At 39.0% G+C, this 14449-nt stretch overlaps 1 protein-coding gene across 4 annotated transcripts in view; it reads left to right on the top strand.

Annotated features, from left to right (window-relative positions):
* Positions 1–13338, top strand: part of VCL (vinculin) — a 59289-nt gene extending 45951 nt beyond the window's left edge. For 3 of the 4 annotated variants that reach the window (XM_017806872.1, XM_017806873.1, XM_017806875.1), the window contains exons 14-21: positions 424–573; positions 1143–1251; positions 2222–2524; positions 3098–3222; positions 3545–3730; positions 9084–9287; positions 9970–10074; positions 10762–13338. In XM_017806872.1, the coding sequence (XP_017662361.1) occupies positions 424–573; positions 1143–1251; positions 2222–2524; positions 3098–3222; positions 3545–3730; positions 9084–9287; positions 9970–10074; positions 10762–10908 (1329 nt within the window). In that variant the 3' untranslated portion in view covers positions 10909–13338. Of the gene's footprint in view, positions 1–423; positions 574–1142; positions 1252–2221; positions 2525–3097; positions 3223–3544; positions 3731–6686; positions 6897–9083; positions 9288–9969; positions 10075–10761 lie in introns of all 4 variants that reach the window. The other variant, XM_017806876.1, reaches the window with a different exon arrangement.
* Positions 13339–14449: the final 1111 nt, after the last annotated feature.

The following is a 14449-nucleotide window of genomic DNA, read 5'->3' as shown; positions in this document are numbered from 1 at the left end:
TGAAAGGAAGGAATTTTTTTCCAAGGTGAAACTTCAATTTTTAGGGTAAACTCCCTTATTTATCTTTAAAATATAGTTACTTTTGGTTTATGGGTTTGAAGATTAATCTCTAGGAGCTAAAATAGTTTTAACACAGTATTTGTTGCAGCAGTAGTCATCAGGAATGAATGAACTTAATACCTCAAAACTATAAAATATGTATGTATCCTTAGTTGCCCAACTGAGTTAGTAAAGAAGCAAGTCCAGTAATGTAGAGATAAAAAAAAAATCAAACACCTTCAAAGCTTTTGTGTCCTCTTGCATCCTCTCAGGATGAATGAAATGTGGATGTTATGAAGATGTCTCTGACACTTTGAAGAAATTGTGCATTCTGTTAGGAAGGTTTGGGCTTTTTTTTAATGTGTTTTCTCTTCTGACAACTAGGTGTTTGATGAAAGAGCAGCAAACTTTGAAAACCATGCTGCTAAACTGGGAGCTACAGCAGAAAAAGCAGCTGCAGTTGGAACTGCAAATAAAACTACTGTGGAGGGCATTCAGGCAACAGTGAAATCAGCAAGGGAACTTACCCCACAGGTTGGCTTCCTTGGGCTGGAAGGGCTGTTAGAAGGGCTGGGGATGACTTCTGTGGAATTCTCCTTATGCTTCTCCTCTTGATGTTAATACCAGCAAGGAACATAGCGCTGACACTCTTAAAAGGGGAATGGAAAATATTTATATATATGATACCAAGTAGAACAAAATGATGATATTACATGTCTTACTCTTCAACTTCTCGACAAAAGTGTCTATGACTTAGACTTAAAATGATTTTGAGGCTTAGTAAAATATGAAAGTGGAAAAAATTGCTCTAGCACCCACTTCCACCTAAAATTTTGGTAGTGTAATAAATATTGTACTTTAGTGCTTTCAAGAGTTGTTTGTAAGATATATTAGTATGTAATTGAAGTTCCAGAAAAAAGTATTTGTGCCAACAAATTCCAGAAGTATTGTAGATCTTCAAGCAGCTGGATGTTGCACTAGAATTAATGAATTAGTATTTCAAATGAGGAGCTACACATCCAGTCTTGAAAAAACAAATGCATTTTCAAGAATATGTGTGATGTTGATATATACTGATAATTAAAAACGTTTTTTGTTGCCAGGTAGTATCAGCTGCTCGTATCCTCCTGAGAAATCCTGGAAATCAAGCTGCTTATGAACATTTTGAGACCATGAAAAACCAGTGGATTGATAATGTAGAAAAAATGACAGGTAAAGTAGGAATTTTTGTTGAAGATCCTACCTGTGGCTAACTAGCTTCTGTAGATTTTTCTGCATTCTGTTTGGACTGATGAAACATGCATAAGAGTAATGACTGATTAAAAATAAGAGAAGTGGGAACATGGTCTCTGACTTGAGGAATATGTATATGTTACAGCATATGCAAAATAGCTGGCTTCTGATGTGTTAATACTGAGCTGAGGGGAGCAAATAGCCCTTTAGTTCTCTTGTAGGAAAACCAGAATACCATTACTTTTTATTGCAATTGCTCTTCTAGCAGTATATCACTGTGACAACTTGAGGTTTTTTCTGTATAATCTTGGCATGTTGAAATAGGACAGATAAGTGAGGGTAAGAAAACATGTTCAAAATGTTGTTACAGCTTGATGAATGCAGTGAATAAAACAAAGCTACTGATCTATTGAATCTTGCTGAGACACTGAAATGTTTCAGTCCTTCCCAAGTGCACTGATCTACTAAACACCTGACTGTATACTACCTCCTTCTCCATCCCAATGATTAAATTGTGGGTATTGTAAATCTTACTGCTTTGTCACTATGCATCACCCCATGTAAAAGCACAGCAGAGGGATATTTCCTTTTGAATGGGAGAGGTACAAAAAGTACTGAATGTGCTTAAAGAAATTTGGTGGCAGGAAGGAATCTCTGCTGCATATGCTGTATAAACGATTTCTTGACTGAAACAATGTTCCATGGTAGATGAGTAAGAGCTCAGGATGTGATTAGCAACCTTCACCATGGCTGCTGTGACAGGGGTACCACATAACCAGAAGAATAACTGCAGTAGTACATTCAGTCTAATTTCCATGCCCTCTCCTGCTCTTCCCCAGACCCCAGTTTTAAAATACTTACTTTTCTGGTTGTGAACTGTCTATAAAATACCAAATATCCCTTTCCACAGATGAAACTAGAATACTGATACGTTTAACTTATATTTCAGGGTTGGTGGATGAAGCCATTGACACTAAATCTCTGCTGGATGCATCAGAAGAGGCTATTAAGAAAGATCTTGATAAATGTAAAGTTGCAATGGCCAACATGCAGCCTCAGATGCTGGTAGCCGGTGCCACCAGCATTGCAAGACGAGCAAACCGCATCCTGCTGGTGGCAAAGAGGGAGGTGGAAAATTCAGAAGACCCTAAATTTCGGGAGGCTGTTAAAGCAGCCTCTGATGAGCTAAGCAAAACTATATCACCGATGGTAATGGATGCTAAAGCTGTGGCAGGAAACATTTCTGATCCTGGTAAGGATTCAGTCAGCTAATTTAAGATGTACTTTTTACTGACTGAAGATGACGTGAACTAGTGCTCATTTTTTCTTGTACAGCTGTGTATCCTCTTTTATGCAAATACTGTATACACTTAAATCTCACAGAATGATGAAATCAAGGTCACACTGCTAACTGCTAAATCCCGCTCTTTTCAAATACAGTCAAAGGCCTTTGGCATATTCAAGGGAAAAAGAATTCATCATTGTAGTTTGATATGTGATTTCATAATCTTAATTAGAAGTACTTGTTACTAGTTTTAAGTAGTACTACTTTCTATAAGAAAATTTAATATAATTTCTTTGATTCTAAAAGTTGTTCAGGAATTAGTTTGGCTATTGATAGTGACTACTACTCAGCCTGCTTTATTTTATGCATGTTGCATATGACACTAACACTTCAAATGAGCGAGTCCACTGTAAACAATTGGGTAGTTTTTAAAAACACATATAATGTACTCTGCCAAGTACACTTATAGAAGCATTTTTGGAGGGTAGTGTTCTGAATATTACCAAACACTATTAAACTGGTACTGGGTTTTCTGTTCAGGTTTGCAGAAGAGTTTCTTGGATTCTGGATACAGAATTCTGGGAGCTGTGGCCAAAGTCAGAGAAGCCTTCCAGCCTCAGGAACCAGATTTTCCCCCTCCTCCTCCTGACCTTGAGCACCTTCATGTAAGTGCAGCACAGTTTGTAGTAAAATACACGGTTGTCACTGATGTGTGGATTACACACTGAAATTACTAAAGTATATTTTTATTCCTTAGAAATAAAAGGTATTGTCAGGCCAGCCAGGTGTACAAGTAGCCTCAAGTCTAAAAAATAGTAATCCAGCATTCAAAAGAAAAGATTAAAACATGGTATTTTCTTTAACAGGATGCACTTGAAAAACTGGAAAAAGGTTTGAGTCCGTACAATCATGTCTTGCCATGACACCATCCTTTACTCAATTTATGTACTGTTGCCTTGCACTGAATAAGATTTTTGCCTTCCTTAGCTGACTGATGAGCTTGCTCCTCCCAAACCACCACTTCCAGAAGGTGAGGTTCCCCCACCCAGACCGCCACCACCTGAAGAAAAGGATGAAGAGTTCCCAGAGCAGAAAGCAGGAGAAGCAATTAACCAGCCCATGATGATGGCTGCCAGACAGTTGCACGATGAAGCCCGGAAATGGTCTAGCAAGGTAAGAAGTTGTTGTGTTGTGCACTAAAAGGATTATCTTCTAACTTTAGTATCTGTGTGTTTCGTCCAAATTCAGTTGTATCATGACAGGGTCTTCCATAGACCAAATAGTAAAAATACTGCAGTAGGAGGAATTAGAAACCCTTTCAAGTTCAAAGTGAACTAGGGTCAACTGTTCTAATACTTAGAATTGCTAGAATGCTTTATTAACATAGCCCTGGGAACACAAATATGCCTTGTATGCTAAGCTGTTTGTGATCCTTGCTGCTAGTATTGCCTAGAGAGCCACTAATACTTATGCCTGTGTAGGCTGACAAGCTGATTGCTATATATAAGTGACTTTGAAAAGTCTGTATGGATGTTGCAGATGCCAGCTGCAGGAATCATGTACTTGTTTGTCTTAATTCTGGAAGAAGCTGCAAGTTACTTTGCAGTTAATCTGCAATTATGAGGGGAAAAGTGACCATATGTAAGCGGCCTGGTCTCATTCTTTGTTTGTAATAGGTCACATTTGCTATCAAGGCTGAAATCCCTAATTTCCTTACCATTTCAGTGCTAGGACAAAGTAGTGTGAATTCATCAGTCTTGCAAATACTAATATAATTTTTTTTTTGCCTTTCTCTCTTTCTGCCCTCTGGCACCCCCTTCCCCAAAGAGCTACATTTTTCCTCTGGCAGAAGCTGAGTAAGAACTTTTGAGATTTAGGCTTCTGCAAATGTAAATTAAGGAGTCAGAACTCAGCTTTTAAAATTTCCCCTTTTTTTCTCCACCAAATTAGAAGGTGAGTGAGGAGACAAACTTGAATAGTTTACAAAATCAACTTCAGTGCTTTGGCCTTAAGGAACATCTGTTTTGAAAGTACAGATAAAATACAAAAGAAGTTCTGCAAATCTGTTTGGATGTCTCTTCCCCAAAATGAAAAGCTCTATTTGCCCCATACTTCTGGATATAGAAAACACATTTTTATATTACTGAAGGGACAGTCCTGGAATGTATTGTTCATCTCAGAAGGTAGTTCTGAGGCTAAAAGCCTTAATTTCAGCTTCCTAAAAGTGTTTTTATGTTGGAATCCCAGAATGGGTAACTTAACAATACAGAGTAGGTCAAAAAATCCTTTTACCATATATATGCTAAATTACCTATATATATAAAATATGCATTCTAAATTAAGTAGTGCAACTGTTTAAATATTTATCAAAGCCAATCAGCAGAACTTAAAATTCCTTGCAGATTACGAAAGAGATCTAAGGTCAGTGACTTTAGATTATAAAACACTATTTTCATTGCTATTTCTCTAATTTGAGACCAACAAACCAGCAAGTTAGAACAGCAATTGTCCTTCTAATTCTTTTTTTAGCAGTACCATTTTAGCAATAAAAGTTCAGTTATTCTGGCAGTGTTTTGGGGGATAAGTTTTAAAAACACTTCTGTAGTCTCTGAAGTCACTTTATTGGGTGGAAGAGGGCTTGATGGTCAGTGCTGATGAGGAATGTGGGTTAAACCTGGAAAGACAGAAATATAAGGTCTTCTTCATACTAAATCACAACAGACTGTGTGTCAAATGTCTTTTGCTCTTTTGCTGAATTACTTTAGTCTACTAAGGTAAGGTAGTTCACCTGTAGTAAAGTGTGTGGGGGTGAACAAGTACTTAGTCTTTAAAAAATGTTGATAACATTCTTCACTCTTGTAAGAATTAAAATCTATTTCTTTTTTCTCCTTCTTTACAAAAACTCCTCTTCACTAAGTGGCTTTCTGGGCTTTCATGTACTCCATTTCTATCATGGAGCACAAACCAAACAATGTCTTGCTTTAGTTTTCCCTGGCTTTTCCCCTAGTTTGGATAAATCATAGAATGTGGGATATTTGGAAACTTCATTAATTAAGACTTAAATATAAACTGCCTTTGAAGGCGAGTTGATTTGGCCTTATGTAAGAGTTACCACTTCCAAAACTCCTGTGTGTTTTTGTTGGTGTAGATTGGGTTTTTTTCAATAAAAGGCAGTATCTTAAGCAAAACACAGTTGAAAATGCTAAGGTTTTGGTAAGGGTACCTTGACTTTTATCACACTTGTCTTTAGTTGAAGAAATACGTTTTGTAGACTTGTAGGTTATTTTTGTATTTAAATGTTATTAATTCCTGTATTGTTATACCACTCACCTCCTTCCTTGATCTACCCTAATACAATATATTTGCTTGAATCCTCTTTCTTTTTTTTTGAAGGTAATGGATACAACATATTGTGGCAAAACAGTATCATATGTTTCATAATCCTCTTATTCTACTATTTCTGTTTCAGTCTTTTTTAAGAACTGTAATATTCATGGCATTCATAACATCCAGTGTCACCTCCTCTTTTCATAACCCAGTTTTGCTCTTTTACATGTTCTCTGTGATATGTCAGTGTTCACTTCTACAGTGTTTCCCATCCCATCTTTTTTTTTACTCTACAACAAGCAGTGTTAGTGGTTTTTCTGTGCTCTTGCTGCTGTCTCCTCTTATCACATATATGAACAGGCTTCCAGACAAAGCTTTCTGTGTGCACAAAACCCACAGTCATCAGCTGCTGTGCCTGCTTCTGTGCAGTCAGAACAGCTTTCATTGAAAGAGAAAATCCATTCATTTCACCATTGTCTTGCCAGAAAAATGTTGTTCTGTGAGTCAGCCTCTGTCTGTAGAAGCTGTTTGCTCAGATGAAAAATGCTCCTGCATATTTGAATTGTAAGTTCTTAATATTTTTGGTAACTTTGATTCACAGGTGAAATGTTTGTTTCTTTCTGCTAATCTTCTATTCCTTCCCCTTCTCCCCCTGACCTGATCCTAGAGCTGCCTTGTCAGATCCTGAGAGGCCAAGAGGATGTTTTGGTCACTAAAACTGCTCAGTTTGTGCTCTTCTACCAAATTCTGCTTCTTGTACTAACTGTCCCCTGTTTCTCCACCCTTGCTGCCACCTGCAAAGCCTGATGTGACTGTGATTAATGAAGCGGCTGAGGCTGGTGTAGATGTAGATGAGGAGGATGATGCAGATGTTGAATTCACTCTCCCCTATGACACTGAAGATGATTACGAGCCTGAGCTGCTGTTAATGCCAACCAATCAGCCCGTTAACCAGCCCATTCTGGCTGCTGCTCAGTCTCTGCATCGAGAAGCAACCAAGTGGTCTAGTAAGGTACTCCTGAGTCCCCGGGGACTGATCCGCGTGCATCCAGCCATTTGGAACGTGACACATGTGCATCACTCTTGATCCCTGCCGGGTCCGCCGTTCTGAATGAATAAGTGTGTCTGCACTTCTTTTTAAGGACTGAGAGTGGCTTCACGAATTTGCTAGATCTGTTTGTCAGTGCCGGATTGAAGCTTGATTTGGGTCACTTATTAATACTCAAAGGCTTCCTCTCCCTTTGCATCTGCCTGGTCTTCTTTGTTATGGCAGTTTTCAAATTGTAATAGGGGTTGTCTTTCCTCCTCCCTTCCTGTTCTTTTTTCCATTCATTTGGGCTACCTGGCAAGCCATGGTTAATGGTTTCTTAATGACTTCCGGATAGAGCAGAGTATACAGCATTCAAGAAGTCCTTTAAGGTGTCTGCTGTGCTTTGCCTCCACTGATGCCATCAATTACAATACTTTCCAACAAGGAATGGCTTTGTATGGCAGTGTTCATGGAAGAGGACTGACTGCTGGCTTGCACTGGGCTGTATTGCAAATGCTGGTCTTGAGAGAATTCTCTAATGAAGAAGCTGCACTGAATGCTGTTAGCTCCTGATTTGAGATCGTGTCTATATGAAACCAGTGGAAATCTAACATGAGGTTCAGACATTCACAAGTAGCCTGTCTCTTCTGTCTAAGCACAAATGTTTGCAAGACTGGGCACCTTTCATAGCATGCTGCAAAAAATAAGGTTGGTGTCCCATAACTAACAAAAGTTAGGGGTGTATGTATATGTACATGTGTGTATTTACATAGATAGATATACTGAACTATTTTAATAAAAAGGGCTTTAAAAATGTTCTTGTCCTTTTCAGATTCTGATGCTTGGATAACTTGTTAGAGGGCTTCGTAAATGACACTGGTCCTAATTTCTTGATCCTTCTACGTGAAAACATGGAAAAGTTTTGTGTTATGTCATTTGCATCCTAACTGGTTATACTAGCAAACTGTTTAGCTAATAGGTCACGGTCATGAATAGTTCAGCTTTTTGTGTCACCTATATTTGCAAAATGTCTGGGATATCTTCTTAAATTTGCTCATAGTGAGTCATGGAAGTGTGTGCACAGGGTTGAGAACACATTTGCTAAGTTGGGTTCTCGTTGTGTACTCTTTGCTGTGAACTTTGGCCATTAATTATGGAATAACACCAAGGAAAGAGTGTGCTAATACATAAACTCACTCTGGTAATATTTCATCCATGCAACAGGAATGCTTCAAGGCACCAGATAGTTCACGTTTGACTAACAAATTTATACAAAGGGGAATAATATAAATACACTAATTAAACTAACAGACTACTAACAATTGATCAGCTAGGTCTGCTTTCCCTTGCACTAGGTTTCTCTCTGGAACAGTGTTTAAGAAATGGTTTTGCCTTGGTCACAATTCGTATTTCAAATATTTCTCATGTATTTCTGTGACTGTAATTTTTGATGTACAAGAAATTGGGATTTTAATGTAAGAAATATCACTAGATTATCTTTTCAACTACCATGTTCTTCTCTCCTGGAAGCTTTATTTTAAAGGGAGAGATTTTATCAAAAAGGAAGACTTATTTTCAAGGAATAACTTTTAAAAAAAGTAATAGTTGCATCTCACTTCCACATTACCAGTGACAAAAGTTTTGTATGTCAGATTCTCTTCCCTTTATCTTTTAGCATTACAGCAGCATAGCTTATGCTTTAACAACTTCAGTTTCATATGCCACTGAAAATTTTATGCTCAACTGTTACGACTACAACTATTTAACTTAATCAGTGCTATGTGGTTTATCAGGCTCCTTAGCACATTTTTTAACTTTAAAAAGTGGGTTTCTGGGGAAATCTGAAATTTTGGATGCTAATAACGTGCTTTATCTTAAAATCTAGTCAGCAGAGGAGTAACTCTCATTCCATGGACAAACTAACACTTTACAACTTCTTTTTCAGTTTTGAAAAGAACTTTTCCCCTCAGTGTTAGGAACAAAACTGCCAGAAACTGTGTAATTAGTGCAGATCTTCCCTGTTCCTTGAAGAAACCTCTTCTGTGTTCACATATGGTTCTTCCGTCCTTAACTTCTTCCAAGTGTTGCCACCCAAATGCCGGCTGCCGTTGGGCGCTGGCTCCTGGCAGCCCCCGCGGTGCCCTGACGCTGCCCTGTTGTTGTGTGCAGGGCAACGACATCATCGCGGCGGCGAAGCGGATGGCGCTGCTCATGGCCGAGATGTCGCGCCTGGTCAGAGGAGGCAGCGGGAACAAGCGGGCCCTCATCCAGTGTGCCAAGGATATTGCCAAGGCTTCGGACGAGGTCACGCGATTAGCCAAGGAGGTGGCGAAGCAGTGCACGGACAAGCGCATTAGAACAAACCTCCTGCAGGTAACGAGTTCGCCTGTAAATGCCTCACGCGGTTCTCTCGTTGTTCCTCTCGTAGTGTGGGTGAGCACAGGAGTCGGCCAGTAAATCCTGTATCCTGTTGGCTTATAAAGTTCTGTCAAGTTCTGGGTCTACTTTTAGATCCCCTAGGAATATGTGTTCTGTAAAGCTTGGATTTGATTGCACGTGAGTGAAAGATGCTCGTGGCCAAAGAGCATCTATTTTTCAAATACTAGTAATACGAAATAATACTGAATATTTTGTATATTTCTGAATAGCACTGAAAAGTATAAATACTGGTCTGTCCTAAGTCTGCATTGTTTTGTATTTCATCTACTCATTCCTTTGTATCAAAGAATAGTAGCAGAAATATAACACTCCTCTAGTTTTTTCAGTCTCAGCCAAATATATATGCATCATGCCATTCCTAACCAAGCATATCTGAGTAATATCTGGAAGAAAGGAAAAATGTTGGCTCCACCCCAAAAATTCCCAGAGCAAGTAAAATAAGATTCAAGTATCCTACCAATGTTCATCAGAAAGTCTTGGAAGGTTATAGGATCCCCTCTATCTTATTCCTTTTCTAATAGTAAAAGAAAATAAAAAAGTTTATCTGAAAAAACCCCAGTAGATAATGTATGGGTTCAGTTCACAATGTGAAGTGGTTTTTATGCCCATTCCTTAGGTCTGTGAGCGAATCCCAACCATCAGTACACAGCTGAAAATTCTCTCCACTGTCAAAGCTACCATGCTGGGCAGAACTAATATCAGCGATGAAGAGTCGGAACAGGTAAGAGGTGTAAAACCTGATGGGTAGCGTGGAATTGTTCATCAGTGTTCTGGAGAAAAATAAACAACATGTTCTGTCAGATGTGTTCTGGGAACTCAGTGTTTGGAAGCTTACCTTAGCTGTTCAGTGAAGATAATTTTAGAACAGCAGTTTGGTTTCTGGCTCAAAAGCTACAGTTTAATAGAGGAACAAGGCAAAAAGCTACTCGGGTTCCGATGTTGCTGTGAACAACCTGGTAATTTCCCTGATTTGCCAGTGAAAAGCTGAGCGGCAGGCTGGACCTGGGAGGGGCAGGGGCGCCCTCGGGTGGATTCCGCGGGAAACGTTTATTTTCCAACATCGTCTCTACTCCCTGCAGCTCAGTTACCTTCCAAATGCATCTTTGCAGGTGAAATCCTGCAGTTTTGGCTTCTGCTAAAGGTTTTTCTACTTAGCGACGCTAAACATTTTTTAATTCAGATTTTGCACAAATATACAGCAAAGAACAGGAAAGCCTTGTTTTGAGTGGGGATAACACTTGTTGGTTTCTGTAGACTAGTTGCTTCACTTACTGTTTCATAGTTTAGGTCAGCAATTACCTGAATTAAGATGTTTGTACTAAGAGTCTTTGTGCACAAAGAGTTTCCATACTACTGTCCTAATCGTGGTATTTACTGACATATTGGAAATTCTTCTTTTTCTTGACAGGCAACTGAGATGTTGGTTCATAATGCCCAGAATCTCATGCAGTCTGTGAAGGAAACTGTGAGAGAAGCTGAAGCAGCATCCATTAAGATAAGAACAGATGCTGGGTTCACTCTTCGCTGGGTCAGAAAAACCCCATGGTATCAGTAAACACTTGCCACATAAGTATTGTTTTCTGTAACATAAAATGCCTTTTTTTGGAAACAGAAGAGATATATGAACAGCAAAAGGTGCTGTATACATGAGCTTAAGATTAGCTTATGCTAATGCCCCATTCTAAGGGTATGAATTATAAGATAATGCATTTCAAATGTCTTTGGAACACATTTGATATCAAACACCTCAAATTTGCTGTCAACAGTAGACAGTTCTTATCATTTAATTTTTTTTGGTTTGCTTTTCAAGATTCTCTTAGTGAATTCTGTATTCCCAGAAGCACATTTCAGTTATGCACTATATATTCCAGTAGTTCCCATGTGATGATATAAAACATGGACCTCACTTGAAGCTTGCCTTGAGAGTTTAGGACACTGTTGGTTACTTGGCAGTTTTTTTTGGGACAAATCTTTAATATAGAAACATTCAACTTTCCAACAGGATTTTAGCTGGCTGTTCTAAAACCATGCAGAAATGATGGTGTGGGGCTTTTAATTAAAAGAGGGGAGGTGGGGCAGCAGAACAGTTGTAAACTGAGGATTAAAATTCCATGTCTGAACTGATATTGGGGTTTCTTTTGCTTTTGATTTTTGCTTGGCAACAGTACTTTAACAAAAACTGGAGCTGTCTCTGTCACTCTGTAGGTAGGCATTCCAGAACTCTCGTACTGTACTGAAATGTTTTGCAGAGGATGTTAGTGGCACACTGTTGACACCTTAGGCCTTATGGCTGGAGACCTTAAATCATGGGACTCTTTCCTTGCTCAATTCAGCAATGTATTGAGCTGAAACATCCTGGTTCTCTTAAGCTGACTGCATGTCGAGGACCAGAAAATGCCACATGCTGGCTCTTTCTTTTTGAAAACCAAATGAGCACATGCAATTATTCTTATTTCCCTCTTCTCTCCATCTGATGTTATTCCAGCTGCTCAAGGTGGAAATTAAAAGATAAAGATACTCGATTAAACAAGACCTGTAGCCTCACTGCCCTTGTTTTCAGCAATGCATAAGCTTTTTGAATCCTGAGCTCTGCAGGGTCCATGAAACTCTGTTTAGGTAGTCTGATGGTCCCAGCAAATGCTGGTTCCTAATGCTACACATACCTCATTATTTTTACTGCTTTTGGAGTTTGGAGGCTGAAAATCTTTTTTCAAGTTCTAGTAATAGTGAATTGAACAAAGTGCTACTGCATCTTTTAAAAAAAATCCCAAACGAAATGACAAGAATAAAACCCCCAAGTTCCCCCTCACTAAAATAGACCTGTGATGCTTTTATCCTTCCATAATTTAACATGCCTTCATATATATATATATGTGCATACACATTCATTTAATTGCCTTGTCTCTTTTGGCATTTGACAGAAAGGAAAACTTGTTTGAGTTTTTACACTTGCAAGGAATACTTGCAGACTTCTGCCCAAATCACCACTGACATCATAATACCCTTTTAATTTGCTGCAAATTGTTGCATGATCAAACCACCTTGAATAGAAGTGTCCTTGTGCAAAAACTGCTCAGTCTTAACAGTTCAAAGGAAGAGACACAGCACAGTCAACTGTCCTTTACCTCTCTGCAACAGTTATTCTACACTTGGATTTTCTCCCCTCCACCCCCTTTCATTGCACTGTTATCTAAAAAGGGAAGTTAAACTGTTGATAGTACATCTGCCTCAAAGTGACCTCAGCAAGAGAAGGCACATGTTCGTCTTTAATTTGCTCCTTGTGTCTGGGTATTATGAAATATGTGGTACTTAGGATCTTTCCTTAGTATTCTCTTCCTGCAGTTACCTGCAATGGGAAGAGGAGGGAAGGGGTGCCAGAGCCTTAACCTGGATGCATTTGGTTGGTTTATACCAGATCTTTAACGTAATTTTAATGTAGTAATTTCTATTTAATAGTAAATAACACTGAGTAAGTAGGGATTATTTTAAAGGGATTTTCTAAATAGTCTTCCTGTATTGCTTCTCAATGCTTCTCACATCCCCCTGTCCCAATTCAGGCTTCTCTGTGAGATTTTTTTATTTTAGCATCACTGTTTAGTTGCTTGACTGATATTAATGCAATATTACTAATGCCTTTAATACATAATTGTTTATGCCAAAGATCACTTTTTGTTTATTGATGAATGTTTGCAGGAGAGTTATGAATCATGGTTGCCTTTGATATTCTTCTAGAATGTTTGCTCTGAGTTCTCAAACTGTTTTGTAGAAGCTGAGATACTTGTCCACCTTATGCAATTACTGCATTTTTGAAAACTATTGGTCTGCAGACCCAAAGTGCAGCAAAAATTTGAACAAGACCATGAATGTCACTTGGAAATGTTTTACCACTATAAAACTTTGTTTATAAACCAAAATGTATTGTATAGTCTAATGTTTTCAACCTTTCTTTGGTTCTGTTAAAACAATAAAAATGCCTTTGTACAAATGTCAGCTTGCGGGTGTTAATGATAATGGAGCAGTGGATAATGCTGTAACAAGAGCAGCAAAAAACTAAAGCAGCAGAAATACTAAAGCAAAAGAACATTTGTTTCTCCATGTTCTGAACAGAAAAAAAAGTGCAAAGTTTCTCAAGCAGGAGAAGATTAAATGAAGTTTTTTCTGTCCTTTGTTCCTGTCAAACTAGTAATTAAAGACTTTACTGGAAGCTGTGTTCAGTGGGAGAAAACAGGAGTTTTTCCAAGGCCTGACAGTCATCTGTTCTATTAGACCCAAACAAGGTTCTGAAACCTTGAAACGGGGTTTGCCTGATCCTGTCAGTAAGGGAAGAACTGCTGTTCTGCTCAGCATCTTGTTAATCTGGATTTTACTTCTTAAACTGAATGCAAGGGTGATTAGCATGGAACCACTGTCCTATTTCCTTCAGTCCTTCACCATAGGAACTTCTCAAACACTTTCTCTTGCTAAAAATTTCTACCAGCACACATAATGTTCTGACTTTGTGGAACCAATGTTTATTGGTGCCGTAGGACCAAATGTACCCCCATAGTGCCAGGAGGCACCTGGGATTTACTGATAATAGGTAAAATTCAGAGTTTTATACTGTTCACACAGTTCTCTCCATATCTGAGAGAAGATGAGAACCCGACAGCCAGCCACCTTTGTCAGCATTCCCAGTGCTGGACATCTAGAGAAGGGGAGATCAAAACTTGGCAGTATAATTCCTGACTAATGACATCCTCTGATTCCCCAAGCTGTACTCTTGATACAGGTGCTGGTGCAGTTTTTCTTTCTAACAGGAGAACAGGTAAACAGTTTCTCTTGTGCAGAGTCTGCAGCTGAGCTTCCTGTGTTTGGAGAAAGGGGCAGGAAGTAGCACACCTTCAGCAAAAGGAATCAGCCTCACACAACAGACACTAGTTCTCTGACAAAATACAGCTCTGTGCTCAGGCTGCTTTCCTACCAGGCGAGTACAATTCCTGTTGACACCGAGTTCTGGAGGTGAGCTGGGAAGTATGGATCAGAGCCTTCCCACAGACAGCAGCTCTTGTGTGTGCTTCCCTGGTGCCCGAGTTACAGTGGCTGGCAAGGCTTGTTCT

The sequence above is a fragment of the Lepidothrix coronata genome, unplaced genomic scaffold (genome assembly GCF_001604755.1).
Source record: "Lepidothrix coronata isolate B3197 unplaced genomic scaffold, Lepidothrix_coronata-1.0 Scaffold17, whole genome shotgun sequence".
Taxonomy (NCBI): Eukaryota; Metazoa; Chordata; class Aves; order Passeriformes; family Pipridae; genus Lepidothrix; species Lepidothrix coronata.
Note: the sequence above shows the minus strand (reverse complement) of the source record. Positions and strands in the feature narration are given on the sequence as shown.